This window comes from Helicoverpa armigera, chromosome 16, assembly GCF_030705265.1.
Source record: "Helicoverpa armigera isolate CAAS_96S chromosome 16, ASM3070526v1, whole genome shotgun sequence".
Lineage (NCBI taxonomy): Eukaryota > Metazoa > Arthropoda > Insecta > Lepidoptera > Noctuidae > Helicoverpa > Helicoverpa armigera.
The window spans coordinates 1,334,220-1,352,849 of NC_087135.1; the positions used below are offsets into that span (position 1 = coordinate 1,334,220).

The 18,630-nt window shown below is 36.8% G+C and overlaps 2 protein-coding genes, 1 long non-coding RNA gene and 1 other non-coding gene across 5 annotated transcripts in view; 2 read left to right on the top strand and 2 right to left on the bottom strand.

Annotated features, from left to right (window-relative positions):
* The window catches only part of LOC110369878 (uncharacterized), a 39,725-nt gene extending 25,695 nt beyond the window's left edge, over positions 1 to 14,030 (top strand). Inside the window, exons 3-4 of one of the 2 annotated variants that reach the window (XM_021325476.3) lie at positions 6,825 to 6,997; positions 10,642 to 14,030. In XM_021325476.3, coding sequence (XP_021181151.3) covers positions 6,846 to 6,997; positions 10,642 to 13,345 — 2,856 coding nt within the window. In that variant the 5' untranslated portion in view covers positions 6,825 to 6,845 and the 3' untranslated portion in view covers positions 13,346 to 14,030. The remainder of the gene's footprint in view (positions 1 to 6,824; positions 6,998 to 10,641) is intronic. The other variant, XM_021325477.3, reaches the window with a different exon arrangement.
* LOC135117950 (uncharacterized) lies at positions 3,803 to 4,348 on the bottom strand. The gene is made up of 2 exons (XR_010277272.1): positions 4,088 to 4,348; positions 3,803 to 3,938 (listed from the first exon to the last, which is right to left on the bottom strand). It is a non-coding gene; the product is annotated as an uncharacterized LOC135117950 (long non-coding RNA).
* On the top strand, positions 9,917 to 10,034 carry LOC126055480 (U5 spliceosomal RNA). Its single transcript, XR_007511467.2, has one exon. It is a non-coding gene; the product is annotated as a U5 spliceosomal RNA (small nuclear RNA).
* A 2,248-nt stretch (positions 14,031 to 16,278) lies between the features above and the next one.
* Positions 16,279 to 17,962, bottom strand: LOC110369846 (galectin-7). Its single transcript, XM_021325417.3, has 4 exons — positions 17,861 to 17,962; positions 17,419 to 17,507; positions 16,944 to 17,151; positions 16,279 to 16,410 (listed from the first exon to the last, which is right to left on the bottom strand). Exons 1-4 carry the CDS (start codon positions 17,876 to 17,878, stop codon positions 16,288 to 16,290), a joined length of 438 nt encoding a protein of 145 aa, XP_021181092.3. The 5' UTR covers positions 17,879 to 17,962; the 3' UTR covers positions 16,279 to 16,287.
* Between the last annotated feature and the right edge of the window lie 668 nt (positions 17,963 to 18,630).

Sequence of the window (18,630 nt, forward strand, 5' to 3'; positions counted from 1 at the left end):
GCGATCTCAAAACTTTTTACGGTGGAGGAATTGCGTAGAGGATTGGCTTTTTTTTTACATTCAATGTTTTTGGTGGGATCACGTTTATTTTACGTATATCCAGAAAAGGAATCGGTAACCAAATGTGGGTCAACAATATAGCTGTATAGATTATAGGTACCTATTTCCTGATTGAATAAGCAGATGGTCTTAATCAAAATATTGAATCTCTAGACAGGATGGATGCTAGCCAACACTTCCTCTATCAGATAAAATATCAACGTGAAAGGTTGACCTAGAAACCAAATCTAGATCTGAATGAGCTCCAGCATAGCTACATAATTACTATACACAAGCCTGCAGACTGATTAGATTGAACAGGTTTTGAATGAGAGCTAATGAGTCTGTTGCGTGTTGCAAACTTTCAGTTTTGATAGCCAAATGTGATAAAATATATTAAGAACTAATTTCTATTCATTAAACGTTATTAGCGTGTTATGATTAGCAATAAGTATAAAGTGTTCTCAAGTTATTTTGGGTCCAATTTTTTTCTGTTTCCATGCGTCTTTATCAGACGTCATACTAATGTCTGCTGTCTTCTACAATATGCATGTATACATGACATCTTTCAAGCAATCAATCCATATCTTCCTTGGTATCTACTCTTTGCTTCTCCCATCTTCACCCATCCACATTTATACACAACACACTCTATGCTTTACACCTTTTCAATATACGCCCATACCACGACAAGCAAACAGCAATAGAATAATCTATTTTATCCAAAATTGGACATGATTCCTTTATGTAGTTATTCTTAGTTCTATTTTCTTCCTGATGATTTGAGTAATTTGTACTACATCTACTTTTAGTGAATAGTCCTAGAAGTAAATAACAAAAATTGCATGTCTCAGTTCTTTCGCTAATCTCTCTTGACTTAGCTCTCAATGTCAACGCACCTTGCAAGTTGTAATTAAGTGGTTGAATGTTACGGTCAAGTGCGATAGACATGGCTTGTACCGGGAAGTGGGAGGATGTGGATGCAAATATAACTGCACTTTATGGTGCACATAAGATATTAAAAATATAGGAATTAGCCGTGATCATCTCAGGAAATTGTGATTACTGCTATGATCAAAATGAGTCTTACTTTTTACGATACTCCGTAAATTGAGCGTTATTAGAATTATCATTTAGTAAGGATCAGATTATGTAAGGATGAGTATTAGGCATTGGAAAAGACGTATGAGAAAAAGTACATGAGCAGCAGGGTCGAGAGACTGAGGCTGAATAAGTTTATGGTGAAACCCTAAAACACATTTTAGGCAAACAAAATGATTAATAGTTGTCATCAACCTTTAATTTCTTGTGAAAACATTAGCCTCCTTTTCACAGACATTGAATTAAAAATAACAGTTAGAATGTCCTTTCTGAACTATGCTTTCTATTAATAACATTAAATTATAAATAACGTCACACAGTTAACTTAATCAAGATTTTTAAGCATTTCTTATAAGAAACGGGAACTTTTTAAAAGTGGAGATGTGGGTCAATAATGCGTTGGTTATGGTCGAAAACTAGTCGGTCATGGCCGTACGGTCAACGACCTTCTGCTGTCTCTTTCTAGCACTGTACTACGTGTAGTATTTTTTTTTACTATAGCGAGTCTACAAAATAAAAATACTGGACTGTTATTAGCGAAATTAAAACCTAAAAAAGTTTTGAAATTATGTAGATTCAAATAATATTTTAGTTACTAAGTATATGTGTGTATTACGGTAAATTGTGCGTAGGTATATTAAAAAATGACGCCTGCTTGTGTACTTAATACATATGTGCTAATCATATCCTAATGGTAAGGCAACTGTGGACATAGGAGAAAACGTAACATAAAGATGGAAACATGTCGCAAATACAATTTTTGTATATTATTTCGTGTATTTTGTTTGAAAACGATTTTTCGATACAAATGTCTGTTATAGGGAACTAATTTATGATTGTATGAATAAGTCTTACGAGTAACTTGCTGAACATCTATTATTACAAATTATTTTCTGTCAAATTAAATAAGACGTCATTTAGGTCTGACCGGATTCACACAGGTTTTAAGTAATACCAACTTCCTTGCATCAATGACTAATCTCGAGAAAGTGCGATTCGAAGAAAATATCTATTTATTCTGTTATTAGTCATAAAGAAAGGAGCCAAACATACAATAAGAATAAATTATCGACAAACCACAAACCATTGGGTTTTTACTTTTGCCAATATTTTTTAATTAAATAAAAACCACAATAAAATTGATGGCCTCTCTTGAATATTAAATGAGTTTATAAATACTTGTGGTTAAAATATGAATTTTAATGAATTGCAATTGCTTACCTTTATTTGAATAAAAAATTATTCTAACAAAGGAACATCGCTACATACATTTGTTTCTCTTTGCCAAAATAATGACTGTTAGCTTATGTAAGAAGCTTAGCAAGGCTTCTAATGCCCGTTTTCACCAACGAATACCTAAATTTAGGGAGCATTTACGGAACACTTAATAAGAATTTCATTTTCACCAAAGCCTAGGTGTCAAATTATAACCTTAAAATTTGACTTCAACTTGGGGGCCCGATTGATGCCTGCTTAAACAACCCCTATCATTATCATTACAGAATACAAACATATTTTGAACCGTGGATAGTGAAATGTACCTTTATATGTTATGTAACACCAAAAATACCATGTTTAAAAAGCAAAAAAATACAAAAAAAAAATGAAACGTAAACTTTTAGAAAGTTTAGAAGCTGTGGAGGTTGTGGATATGTAAAATAATAATCATTAGAAGACCACGTACCTATCTTACGTGAAAGAGCAGATGACTGAGAAATAAGTACGATGATGATGTTTCACCCGCGTCCCGTGGGAGCTACTGCCCGCACCGGGATAAAATATAGCTTTCTAATGGTGAAAGAATATTTAAAATCGGTCCAGTAGTTTTTGAGTTTATCCATTACAACCAAACAAACAAACATTTTCCTCTTTGTAATATTAGTATAGATATAGATTATAGGTTATCACTTGCTATGAATGCACTTGCTAGGTCGTGATGTCGCTGAATTATTCAAAAATAGGTAGTCCTGCATGTCCATAAATATACAGACCATAACAGATGCAAATCTGGTAATCACTGATGTAGTTTCGCGGTGGCCGGGACATCTATAGGCCTATTCAGACCTAAGCGGTATTCGCTACCGTCTACGGCAGAGAAAACCCTGTGGGTATGCGGTAATATGACTGTTCAGACCTAAGCGGTATTCGCTACCACCTGCGACAGAGAAAACCCAGTGGGTATGCGATAATATTACTGTTGATGTTCGGGACGTATGCCGCTGCTGCCGCGCGGTATGTACTTCTACCCACAGCGGCAGTGAATATCGCTCAGGTCGCTCTAGCCGCGGTAGGTATAGTTATTGGCACGGATATTGAGCCCTGACCTTAACCTGCGCAGAAGCCATTTATTGGTTTATTGCCTTGTGTACAGTGCGCAAAGCGATCCCCACTCTTCCGCCGAGAGCTCAATATCCGTGCCGGTAACTATACTTGATACTAAATACCTGAGCGAAACCCGTGCGGTATCTACCTCTACCCACAGCGGCAGCGAATATCACTCAGGTTTGAATTGGCCTTAAATACCAAAACTGCAGTAGATACCAATGATTCGAAAATTGTGAATATGGAGGAGCCTATCTCCTAGGTGATAGGGGATACCCTCTGGAGGTAAGAAGTAGGCTAATATTGAACATAATAAAATATATAAATTAAAACAAAGATAGTAAACAAATATTTTAATATTAGTCCTCATATGATGTACCAAACATTATCATCATCCTCCTGCACCAATTCAATTTGAGGTGGGCTGGGCGCAGCATGTTTTTACACGTCTTTCCAATTTCTCGCACCACCTGAAACTAAATAAATATAATAAATGTATAATTTTAACCCCATACATCCATCAACTCATGGAGAACAAAAATACAATGAAGTCGACAGTAAAACAAGGAACACAGTTGAACGGCAATATCTTATATTATTATACACAGATATTATTCACATTTACCTGTAAACGGTTCCTATCGCATTAAAACTATTTGTAACTGGATCCAAGCTTTGTTTTTGGCTTCGTTCGTGGTCCCATCCGTTTTTTGTTTAATATTGTGTCTCTATGAGACGTCAGCAATTTCACTAGCTTGTCTTTTTCTTCTGCAAGAAAGGTTTATCCTCGTTTTCTCTTCTCTGCCAAAATAAACTTATCTATTCAACAATAATAAACCCAAAATTAACCTCACTCTATGTACACATACACATCAGTTAATTTGACAAACGCGCGAATGACATAGGTAAAAATTCACCTATAGAAAACCTCTTTACTGTTTTATTGCATAAAACATAGCGTAATGTAGTTTAAGTTAAATTAAAATAACATCACAAGAAAAAAACTCACAGGCTTTAGTAATATATACTCGATAGACTTTTATTTCTTAAGAAGTAGAGAAAAATCATTTTATCGATAAAATATCGACTTTGCATTATCGTTTGTAGAACTAGTAATCTGTCACTTACTTAAGGGATCCATGTACAAGTGTGGTGAAAATGAATTTAGGTAGGTGTCAAATTGGGAGGGGTCCTTATTAAAAGTAGCTTTTAGATAGGGAAACGGTAAGAGGTTGTTGGTGAAAACGGGCATAAGTCGATTAGACGGTAGTAAACCTATCTTTTCTCCTAACTTAAGCTATTACCAAATGTTTTTGTCGGTATATCCGTATTAACTACTATATTATTGAATTCAATATATCTATCTATTGTGTATTTAGTACGACATATTATCCTACTAGGACTTGGTAGGTGCTTAAACCTGTAAATGACTTGATAAGAAGACGAAACACAAAAAAAACTCAATATTTTTTGCCGTTCTCTCATGAGTTTCATATAAATAAATATTATGCAAAGATTAAGACTGTAAGAATGATTTAACCCATCAGATATGTGAAACTGGACATCTACATACAAAACAGTACATTTTGCAGTGTCACTTTTTATCATTACACATTACCATTAAAATAAATAATTATAACAGTCTAAGCATAGCCTTGACCGATATTTAAGTCGGCTTAACGGTACCCAGAGGTTAACGATGGGATAACGGATCGGTTTTTAGTTCTCTATGTTTAACCGGTTTTTTACCGTGTTTGTTTATTTTTGTTACGATTGGAAACCGGAATGGTGGTCGGACATTTGGGTTATTGGACTTTACTTTTTGAGTCCTTTTAGTGGGCTATGAGGTTAAGTTTTGAATAATTCATTTTCGAATTTTATTCAGGACAAAATACAAAATTTCAATCATATTTCGGAAAGGCTGCTCCAAATTAACATGCACTCAGCCATCACAATCATTAGATATTGTTGTTTTGGCCCAAAATTAACATACTATTTGCGCGCTTCCACTCTATGGAAGCACACAAACCTTTTGGAACAACTTGACAAAATTATTAGACACACATTAACATCAATTTTAAATGTGGCCTTGGATGACCGAGCCTGGATTCAGGCTACTCTTCCCGTTCGCATGGGAGGGCTTGGCGTCCGCAAAATTTCAAGTATTAGCCTACCGGCCTTTATATCCTCCGTCCATGGTACTGAGCAATTGACCAGGAAAATTCTTCCTATCACACTGGCCAATTGCGAGGTACCATGTCTGACTGAGGCTGTAGAGGCTTGGAAAATCACCTGCCCGAATACTGATCCACCCGTCAACCCGTCCTCCCAGAGACAGTGGGATGAGCCGCTCTGCAGAGTTATACGGAATAATCTGCTAAATACGTCAATTTCTTCTGCAGAGCGAGCGCGCCTTCTGGCTGTGGGCGAATGGGAGTCGGGCCTATGGCTTCTGGCACTTCCGTCGTCAAACATAGGCACATTGTTTGACGACACCACTTTCCGGCTTGCTGTTTGCTTGCGTTTGGGTGCTCCGTGCTGCTCTCCTCACCGCTGCCACTGTGGCGAAGCTGTCAGCAGCCTTGGACACCACGGCTTGTCGTGCAGCCGCAGCGCGGGACGATTTGCACGGCATGCGAATATCAATGACATAATCCGTCGCGCTCTTGTTGCCGTAGGCGTTCCAGCCATATTAGAACCCAGTGGTCTGGCACGCGACGATGGCAAGAGACCAGACGGTATGTCGTTGTTCCCGTGGAAGATGGGTAGGTCTTTAGTATGGGACGCGACTTGTGTCGATACTCTTGCACCATCTCACCTTCCTAGCTCGGCGCGATGTGCTGGTTCCGCTGCTGCGGCTGCAGAGAACCTCAAACGGCGCAAATATAGCACCCTGGTTGGTAACTATACCTTTGAGCCGTTTGGGGTTGAAACCCTCGGGCCGTGGGGTCCAAGTGCTCATCTGCTTTTTAAAGATCTGGCAAAGCGACTTGCTGACACTTCAAGTGACCCAAAGGCTGGTTTTTATTTTGGTCAAAAATTAAGCATTGCCATCCAACGTGGCAATGCTGCCAGCCTCTTGGGTACACTCCCGGTGGGCAGCGATGAGGAGTTTTTTGATGCCATTTTTTAGTTGTATATATGTATAAATAAGGCTTTTTTTACGTCATGTAAATATGTACATAAACTGAACCCAACAATAAAAAGTTTTGAATTAGGAATAATATGGGGTAGTCTAAAATAGTAAAGATTAAAAAGACTCGTTAACCTCTTAAAATAATAGAGAACTTAATAAGCATCTCAAAGAAGATAAGATTATTTTCTATAATTATAATTTCTAACAATATTTTTCTTCTTTACAGGTAAAGTTCGCGAGAAGCACGATGACGAGGCGAAAAAGTGTGTGTTTAAAGTGGACTTTAGTTTTATTAGTAGTTGTAGTTTGTCCGTCTGTGTACACGCGACCTCAAGAAATAACACCTACAGAAGCAGCTATTAAGACAGATAATGAAAATCGTTCATATCCACCAATAAGGTACCGATTTAGTAATTTAAGTTTGATTAGTATTAAATTAGCACCTAAAGTCATTAGTTTAGTAAATAAAACTGTAATAAATCAACTACCTAGTAATACATCTATTAATCTAAGAAACGTTAAAAACGAAAATGTAATTAATAATTTCAATAGTATGGAATCGATGAACATCAATTCAACTAATGCTAGAGCAAGTCGTTTGATACGCACTAATTCTCACGAAGGAAAAACAAAATTCAGAACAAAACCAATAAAAAACAAAAGTGAAGAAGAAATTTACGATAGAAAAAAGCCAGCAATTAGAAAAGTCATCACTAAATGGAGGGACAAAACAAAACTTAACGATCTAAACTTTTCCTTTGAAACAAGTACTGAAGACGATAATGCAAAAGCTACGACCAGTTTCAGTATTCATTCTAATGACGACATAAGCACTGAAAGTTCTAGTGAAATAAATTCTAAACGATACACAAGACCACCGAATGATATGTATAACGATCAATACTATAATGATCAGATGTACAATAACAATAATCAACGCCCCCAGTATCCCTACTCAGATGAAACTCAAGCTTATTCTCCTAATATTCAGGTAATAACTACTCGACCACGACCTACTAGGCCACCATACTACCATACAGTACCTACCCCCACTCCGATAATAACGAACTTAGGATACCCAAAACCTTGGACAACGCAGGTTATCAGAAAAACTACAACTCCACGGCCAATGTATAATACAAGACCAATAAATTATGATTATCACAATAATGTACAAAATCATGGTGGACATGTGTATGAAGTTTCTACTTTAGAACCAAGTGATTCTTATACAGACAGAATTGTTATAAGACCTCAGGAATACAGCCCGTATGCCGAAGATTGTCCTACTATCTACCTTACATTGAATAACACTTTTCAAGGTCAGGGTAAAGAAGCTTGTCCTGATTTAAATATTGCAGTAAATACAAACGTCATAAATAAGAATGTGGTTATTGAATCGGAGGAAGATGGTGGTGATAGTTTATTTCCAGGTGGAATCGGGTTAGGTTTAGACGATGATTTAGGCACTGACTCATCGAAAGATGAAGACTATTTTGAATCTGATGAGAATCAAGGCCAAGACGATGATAGTGCGTCTGTCGAAAACACAGAGTTAGTGAACTATCATTCTGCAAACAGTGTGATTAGGCCGGAATCTGCTGAATCAGGCTTTGGAGCCGCTTCTTCACCAAACTCTGCTTTAATCGCCCCCGGTGGTTCAGACTCTGACGATGATATATTTAGCTTTTCTTCTTTAGTAGACTTTTTCAGACCAGCGTTAGACGCTTTAGGCTGGTTAGCAACGATAAATCCTCTAAGTTTTGGTTTCTTTCCTATACTTTTAGCACCTTTAGGGTTGTTATTTGCTGGATCAGGTTTCGCAGCATTATTTGCTCCTTGGTTTTTGCCTTATGCCCGAGAAGCACCAAAAGTTATTCATGTTTATCGGCCCGAGTGGCGTTGGGATGATGATTTAAAAACTTGGCAATTGAACTCTTTTCCAAATAATAGGAGAGTTGTTCCTGATATGGCAAGATCTAACAAGGATTATAAAGAAAAAGCAGAGTTCAGGCCGACATTATTTTCCAAAGTAAAACAATGGATGATAACTTTAACCAATAGATTAAGAGAAGATCAGAGTAGGCATGCTGTTTTAAATAATCGTAAAATCAAAAGAAAGAAACGTGAAGTTTGGACTAGGAGACTCAAGTTTAACCAAATTGATTAAAGTACGGTGGTACATTACTTGACGGTAAATAGTAGAGGCTGAGATCAAATGAACGTGATGGAAGTTACAATGATTTAGGATATTCATCGTCATCACTATAATAATGTGCAATTTTAGAGAATAGAATCTCAAAATATTTAAGTGTCCCTGTATAACAAAATAATATTAATAATTGTTATAATAATTTTTCAAAAGTGGATTCAGCTACATAATACTGTAACTTTCAGTACAATGGTAGTCTTGTAGGTTTTATTTACAAAATAATGACTTTAGCGGCTAATGAATATGTGTTTTTTTATTTATTTCATCTACTTTTCTAACCCAAGTATTAATAATTTCACTGTCTGGCTACGTAGATACAATTTTACTTTAAAAACAGTGAAATTATTAATGTCTTTAGTTCAATGATTAATTAATTAAGGAATGGTAATATTTTTACGCAGTCATCATTATTCGTATTTAATATGATAAATGAATGGCGTCATGTCGATAGTACCTGCGACAAAAACAGTATTATTTTATATTCAATAAATAGTACTCAATAAGTTTTCAAATATGTAGCAAAAATTTACTAACAATTATTAAGCTTTACTAATAATTATTTATTTTAGTTTTAATTTTGTAATAGTATGGAGCCTGGCTCAAAATTTTGCTCAAATTAGATAATTTTAAGTTTCTTATGTGTATTATTGGTGTCAAAAATACTAGTTTTTATTTATTTATTTAGTGTGTACGTACGTGTTTCTCTCATTCAGCACATTGCTGAAATTGTAAATATTTTGTATTAATTATGATTTATTTTAATTACATTTTGTACAAAAATAAGTGTCGTAAATAGTTAACTTATTCTTCTAATTAAAATAATAAATGATAGTAGAATATGTGTTTCTTTTATTTATTGTTTAAATTTTTTATCATTAGTTAGATTAAATAGGTATTTTTCCAGATCATTTAAAATATTAATAAAAAGCAAGCTATAATATTAGTGGAAAAAACATTGTTGTTACTCGTATGCCGTCATTAAAGCATCACACCATTAGTTCCATCTTTGCTCAACAGATGTCGCTGTACAATTTTGCCTGTTTTCTGAATCGCGCTGTTAAGATTCTCCGAAGTTTGGTTGGGTCAAATCAAATGTACGACGGTAGCCACTCTGGTTTCCCTTCAAAACGCATAAATCTTTCGCCTTTTACTAAAGATTTCCGTGGAGGGGAACACTCAAATGAGTCTATCTCAATTTTTTAACAACTCTGCTTTGGCAGAGTTTATATTCTCAAAAAAATTCCATTAATATTGTGGCGAGAACGATCTTTATCGAAAAATCAAGGTCCGCACTACGATTAAAGTTCAGCGAAATGCATATTATGGAAACGCTTAATTTTTAAACAATGGCTTATTTTTCATATTATGTGCATAGTTTTATATGGAGAAAAAGTAACATGCACAAGTAACATAATAATACATGTTTTGGTTATTATTGTTTGCAATTTAATTGATAGTTAAATGTTGATATCTCAGAATAAAGTAAATAAATAATATTTGTCAAAGACTACAATGTATATAATATTTGTTGATCAAATACAGAACAACCTTTTAAAAGAAGTATAAGTAATGACGATTGATTTCAATGTTTCGTGCGAAATATATTTACATATTTTTTCTGCAAGTAGTCTTATTTTTGTCACTTTTGCAATCGGCACACGAATACCGAAGGTTTTAAAAGTGAACGAAATCTTAGTACAGGATTTTGAACATAGTAATCCCAGAATGTCACGTGTGGTATAAGAAAGTGTATAAAAAAACATCTTTATATTTTGAATTTTCAAGCATAGTATAAAAACAACTGCTAATATTTGTGTTTGTCTCATTTCAGGAGCAGCACGAAAGAACCAGTAACCGTCCAAGATGCTAAAGCATCATCAACGAAGCCTGAAGAGTCATCCCGTGATGTTAAATCTAAAGCTCCCATACGAGACTCCATAGAAATGGTGGCCATCCAACTCTTGGATAAACCAAACAATACTGCAGATGCACAGGTCGTTTCAGATACTAGAATACCACCCAAGCTAAAGACTCAAGTCAAACATAAAATCAAAACAAGAAATGACAATGGAGAAGAACTTGAAAATGCTCATCCGGGAGTTGCAGTTCCTGTCACAATGGAAGAGTTGGATACAGAGAACAATATAAGCGAGGTCCGGACCGAATCTTCGACATCCAATGAAGGTATTTCTACTTGGATTTCACTGAGTAATTCAGTCAAAGAGAATCTGACTACTGAGTCTTCAAAAGTCGAGGAAATCACCAAGAAACCTAAACCTGCCGTTAATAAGAACAAACCAAAACGTCCTGCGAATAACAAAGTAGGGAAACGACCTATCATTGGCAGTACTAACAAAGCTGATTTAGTTGCAAGTGGGTCAGCTATCAATGAGAATGTGTACAACAAAATTAAGGACACAGTTTTATCTAATGTACAAAAGAATAAGAACACATCAGCTCGTCCTAGTTCTACGAGTACCACTACTACAACCACTACCACGACAACTACAACAACCGAAGCTCCGACAACGAAGAAAGAAACTAAACCTCCAACCTTAACACCAGTCATCGCAGTCACTTCTAAACCTAAAAAGAAGAATAAGAATAAACAGAAAACTACCACCACTCCAGCAAGCCCAATCATCAGCGAGTCTGCCTTACTACCCACTGAAGCTAAAGAACAAGAAATTGAACTTGAAGTTAGCACACCAGCCACCACAACTAAGAAGCCTAAAAGAAGTTCCACTAGAAAGAAGAATAAGACTAAGAAACGTAAAACTACTACTCCAAAACCTACCACAGAAGTAGCTATATCTGATGTTAAAACAGCAAATAAGACAAAAGCTAACAAAAATGCGAAGAAACCAGCACCTGCAGCAACTGGTGCTATAACAACGCAGATTTACAACTATTTGTCGAGAGAAGTGATGCCATCTGTAGGAGTGGGTATGTTGGGATTAGCCAGTTTAGTAGGCATAGCTGGGTATTTCTTATATCCATTTGCAACGCCAGTACGTAGAACCTTTGAAGTAGATAAGAGCGATGATATATACAGGAACAACGCTGAAGAGTACGCTAACGATGGCAACGGACAGGCGGAAGAAGAAATGCTGGGAACTGTCCTTGCTGGAATGCCAGCTCATGCCAAACAGAAGTTGAACCCTTACGCTGGACAAACTGCTCACATTAACCGCTACCCAGTGAAGAAAGAACAAGACATTAGGTACAGACAAGTGACGACTGCCTACAAACCTAATCCAAATTATGGTAAAGTACATTACGCTCAACAAAAGACAGGTATAGCTCATGCTGCTGTTTATTCCAAGCCTATCAATTACAGTCCTCACTATGAGACGAGACATGCTTATACTACTGAAGGAAAATATAACTATGAAAAAGCTCAGGCTCATCAACCAAGTTATACACCATATCCTGCTGTAGAGCCAATATATGCCGCACCACAAACTGGACCTACAGGTATGTCAGGTATGACAGCTTATGGAAATGAAAACACAAACTCAGTGGTCTATGGTGTAAAACCAGCAGCCGAATCTGATTTCAAACCTGTGTATCCTTTTGAAGGCCAGTTCTATAGCGAGACAACTAGTAGTCCTGCTACATATCCACCGACTTCAATGTACTTAGGTTCTAATAATGAAGAGCAAAATCAGAACGATAAATATGATGACAATACTAGTGATACTGATAATAGTGCTGAGTCTGGTGACAATAAATTTGTTGTTGGGAATGTTCCCAAGGAACTAGTGGATTCAGCTACACCAGCAGTTGTACCAGAACATGGACCAAGAAAGTTAAGGAAGAAGCGTAGCATTTCTGGCTCTTTAGAAGAGCTTTTGGCTGAAAAAGAAAATCACAAAGACATATTCATAAGCAACGAGATTGATGATGTTTACGCTCTCAATAACCCGATCAGAAATCTTGCTCCTACTACCGACGATGTCACAGTAATTCCTAAAGACATCACAACTGTATTCGCTGTATCTGAACCGGCTAAAGAAACCAAAACACCCGACGCAATAACCACTTCTAAAATTGAAGTCGTTGAAAGCGTTTCAACGATCCCAATAAACAGCAAGAACGATAAGACAACCGTCACAGAAACGTCCAATGATATGGAAACAACGACCAAATCGTTCAAAGTCTATGAAGTTTTCCCTTCAAAAAATACTGATGTAACCCAAAAGAATAGTCCTATATACTCTACTACTACTACTGAGAGAAGTATGATGACAGAAACGACAACTGACTTAAAATCTGAAACGACATCAACTATGCCTTCGTTCCCTGTAACAACAGACAAGCCAGTGACTTCGAAGCCGTGGAACGATCCAGAAATAGCGACATACCCACCTTTGAACCAACAAAGCAGTTTCTTTACTTTCTTACAACGACTTGTTGATTTCAAATTCAGGCTCGGTCTTGGCATTCTCCAAACGACTGTTGATGCCTTAAGTAGATTTAGAGATGACACGATGCAGAAAGTCACAAATGCATCCCGTACGCATAGAGGCTAGATTCTATATTGAAACGTGCTCAACAATATTTGAAAATTTAGTTCCAGTATTGAGACTTTTTTGTTTTTCGAAGCGTTAAGTTTTGAATGATAGAAAAAAAGCAAACATAGATATAATAATGTATGGTTATTAACTCATTTATTCGAATTAGTACTTTGTCTTATTATCGACAATTTTAGACTGAACAATACTCAATGAATTGTTTTCTTTTGGAAATATTAAAGAAAAAATTATTTACTTTTATTTTCATTGATCACAATTTTTATTGCATTTAATGTTAAAGTTTTACTATTTTAAATAATTTTAAGTTAACTTTAAGTACAGGGAATATACTAATATACCTAATTATATGTATTGTTATGTAAAAAAGACATAAGATTATAATTTCAGAATGCTGTCCTCGGTAGAAAATTGAGGGAAGCCTACTGAATTTATATTGTGATAAAAAATATTTAGTTTTTCATTTAGGCTATAAACTTACGAACAATATACCCTTAAATAATAATGAAATATATTATATTAAAACTTCGATGTCACAGTATTAACTTTTAAAACTTATTAACGTTCAGTTATTTAGACGAAAAACAGCAAGAATATGAAATCTGAAATGTCATTATATTTTGGCTACGGATTATAAACTCAAACGTACTTACAATTTTGTATGTTACCACATTTTATACAAACCGTCTGTGTAAATATTAAAATAAAGACTTTTTTAGTATATGTGTGTGTGTATTTTATTACCCCTATGTAAGTAGATAGATGCATAATACTATCTATTTTAGGCCTTGTAATTCCGTAGAAGATAATAATTTAGGCAATTAGTAATAGTTTCAATTTCAATATTTCACAATATTGACGTAAATATGTATTTTAAAATAGGTGATCTGAACCAAACGTAATTAAATATATAAGTTAATTAACCAGGAAAGTTAATGTTCTTGCAGCGTCCGCCTCCCTAAGGTGATCTTCACACTGCCCCGCATCACGCTGCATCTTGCGTGTTCACGCACCTACGCGCGTTCCTGCGGGAGTGCAGATCTGCATCATCGTGCGGGTTTTCACGCACTCACGCGCGTAGGTGCGTTTTGTAAATTCACGCACGGCGGCTTCCATTTTCAAATATACACGTCACGCCCATTCAAAATCACGCGCGTCACTGCGGGATCAGTGTGCCATACCTTGCGTTTCGCCCCGCACCTACGCGCGGGGGCGCGTGTTTCTCCGCATGTATGTGCGTGATCCGCATGAACGCGCGTGGATGCATTTTCAGTGTGTTGGACTATGCGTGTTTTCCATACAAACGGAGATATTTCCATACAACGGAAAAAACGTATCCACGCACTACGCTGCATCATGCGGGGCAGTGTGATAATCGCCTTACATCTGTTTAGTATTAAAGTTAATGCTAAGCTACCAAAGGGTTCGATGCCTAAAGTCAAAAATAAACTGAAAAGTTCTTTTAATCAGGCATCAATTTTATTATTTTTAAGATACATGATAAACAGTTTTATTTGATTAATTAATCTTTATAAATTAGCTTTTACACATATAGGTGATCTTCACACTGCCCCGCATCACGCTGCATCTTGCGTGTCGACGCACCTACGCGCGTTCCTGCGGGAGTGCAGATCTGCATCATCGTGCGGGTTTTTCGCGCACTCACGCGCGTAGGTGCGTTTAGTAGATTCACGCACGGCGGCTCTCATCGAGTTCCATTTTCAAATATACACTTCACGCCCATTCAAAATCACGCGCGGCAATGCGGGATTCAGTGTGCCATACCTTGCGTCTCGCCCCGCACCTACGCGCGGGGGTGCGTGTTTCTCCGCATGTATGTGCGTGATCCGCATGAACGCGCGTGGATGCATTTTCAGTGTGTTGGACTATGCGTGTTTTCCATACAAACGGAGATATTTCCATACAACGGAAAAAAACGCATCCACGCACTACGCTGCATCATGCGGGGCAGTGTGATAATCGCCTTAAGTAAGGTGCGCCACTTATGAATTAAATTGCTCACTAGTTTCACTAAGTTGCCAAAGCATCTTTGTTAGTTAAAATATAAATAGAAAGATGGCGCTGTCATAAGTTTTAACTACTAATTTTCTGTTAGGCTTCCCGTACCCAAGGTAGGGCTTCAGCCTCCCTATTACTAAGACTTCGCTATCCGTCTATCATCAAGATGTATGGACAAGAACTGCTAATAAATACTTTTTATTATAATCAAATCAAATCTCTTTATTTTCAGGCTGCATAGGCCCATTGATATATACCTTAAAGACTAACATACATAATGTATTATACAAAATAAATTATAGCTTAACATAGCTAAATTAGGACTGTTTATTACCCGAATGCCAAGAAGGGTTATGTATTTTTATTTTATTTTTGTAATAAGTTAGACAGGTGAGTGCTTTCTAAATATATCTTAGACACCAATGACTGTGTTTCGGAAGGCACGTTAAACTGTAGGTCCCGGCTGTCATTGAACATCCTTGGCTGTCGTTACAGGTAGTCAGAAACCAGTAAGTCTGACACCAGTCTAACCAAGGGGTTGCCCGGATAACTGGGAGGTCAGATAGGCAGTCGCTTCTTGTAAAGCACTGGTACTCAGCTGAATCCGGTTAGACTGGAAGCCGACCCCAACATAGTTGGGAAAAGGCTCGGAGGATGATGAGAAATAAAAGGAACAAACACAAAAATCTTTTTGAAGAGTAGTAAGAAGTTTATTTTTGAACAAGAAGCATTTTTAGAAGTAAGACAAAAATATTTAGGTATTTCTATTGCCAATTAAAAAAATCATTACAGTACCTATGTAATAACAATGGCTTATAAAATGTTAGTGTGATAAGCGTTGTACTAGGTGAAAGACACGGCGATGCGATGCGATGCGCTGCTTCACGTCGTCGCTTGCTTAGAGTGCTTTCACACTGTTTTTATTATTCGGTCGATGGGAAGCTGACAAGTCGCAGACTGACGTCACCATCCACCATGACATGAGTGGCGCGATGATACGGCATCCTATGCGCAAACTCGCAGAAATGCTTGCCGTTGAAGCTCACCTGGATGAAATCACAAAAAAATATCAGCAACTAAACTTAAAATACAAGTTCGTATCGTGTCAGTTGATTTGCTTATCCAAAGTTGGCTGGAAGTGACTTCATGACAGTTGAAATATATGAACAAAACACTGCTGCGTATGTACGAGGCATCAAAATAATGACTATCCGTCAGTTGCACAAAGCTCCATTAAAGTTAAAAGCTTCATTAAATCTATTTCTGTCACTTTTTATCTTGTTGACAAAGAAAGAGTCAGCAATAGATTTAAGGAAGCTTTAACTTTAATGGAGCGTTGTGACGGTAAGTTTATTAAATGAAGAAATAAAGAAGTGAAATAAACAAGACCACCACTCTCCGGTCATGCCAGATTGCCGTTCCGTTGGGTAAGTTGGGTTATCGGCAAAGCCAAAAGACTCGGTTTGCGGCACGGCAGTATATTTCATTCTTGCTATACCATGCCTCCAAGCACCGTAGTCAAAAGTTGGCCTGGACATCTAACAAGCCCTATAATTTTCTAGACATAATTTAGTCTCACCGTAAAGGCTTGCTCGTTACACTCGATGACAGTTTCAAAGTCAGCATCTTTGGACAGTGGCATACCACCACTGTTTTCCTCCCGTCCCCACTCTCCACCCGCGTACTGATTGCGAACCACATTCATATCATTGAATCTTGGGTTCACGTGCAGTGCAACTTGTTCTTGAATATCAGTTCTGGGACCGCATTGAAGATTTATTGAGAATCTGGAAACGATTAGGAGAAATCTGCAGCCATCACTTGCTTAGCCTTTTTCCAAATATTATGGGGTTTTACAAAGAGCGACTACACCATTGAATTATAACGACAACCAAACTGTAACCAGCCATATACTGGCCGTTCATTGGTCAAATCCGTGATTTGACAACTATAAATAGTTCGGAAATCGTTATGGTTAAATGGTGCAACTAACCGTAAGTTTTGTATATCATGTCATGAAGATCATTTTATTGGTTGGCAATTTTTAAACTTACCTCTGAGCATCAGGTGGTATGTTTCCTTGTAGCCTGACCTTGCTGCCACGGTATACACCATCGGGGAATTTGATGACGCATTTCGGTTCCTTAAAAAAATAGAAATTAGTACCATACATTATGCTAAAACTACTTGAACTATTGGGAAGGACAACTGACTGCCTTTTAGAGATTGACGTCGACCAATTGATTCAAAACATCAATCAATTAATAATTATCGATCTATTTATCATTTGTCGACGCTATTTCAATCGATCTGAACGGCTGATAACTCTTTGCATGTAATCTTAAAAACATCGCAATTGGCTGACTTGGCGGTATATACGTATAAAGTACGTTAAAATTTGAATTTCTTTTGGCGCGTTCCATTTGGATAAATATGCGTATCCTTTTAATGGCACCTTTAATAAAATATAAACAAAAAGATTAATGAATAGCTTACAGGGTCCCGAGCAGCCATGTTTTCTTGATATTTCGCAGCGATTACTGATTTTAGAATTAAACTCCGTCGCTCAGGACTGACAAACACTGAACTTGAACTAAGCAGTGCTTGCACTTATCCTTTTCATTTCGTTCCACATATTTATATATGCCTTAGATTGACTCACACTGATAAATATATGGAGTTTTACAGACATTTTCCTAGTTCTAATCTGTATTAAGAAAAACTGAAAATAGGTACCTACTGTATTTTCTGCTCCGGGATAGTAAAATTATATAGCTGAAGAGTTTGTTATGTTTGCTTGAAAGTCTTTATTTTAGGGACTTCTGCTGCGGCTTGAAAAATAATTTCAGAATAAGACAGAAAATTACTCAAAATAGCTATAGGTTACTATTTAACTAGGTATTCTTAAGTAGTTCCCATGGGACGCGAGCGAACCACGGGTAGAAAAAAGTAATATTATGGGGCTGAAAGTGTTGCTTTGTTTGTTTAAACTAGATAATCTTAGGAACAATTGGGACGATTTGAAAATCCTTCAACTTTAGATATCCTATTTAGGAAGGTAAGGTATTTTTTGTACCAATTGCTATCTGGTTGCTATCCGGTACACATGTTTTAGATATTATAACGGAACTAGTTGTGTCCGAGCCTAGCTCGCACTTGGCCGGTTTTTTTCTAAACGAATATTTCATGCTTGTGTTTGACCGAATATCTGATGAAAATACATCGGTACAGAGAAGTACCACTCTTTGTTGCGTTGTATTGGCAAA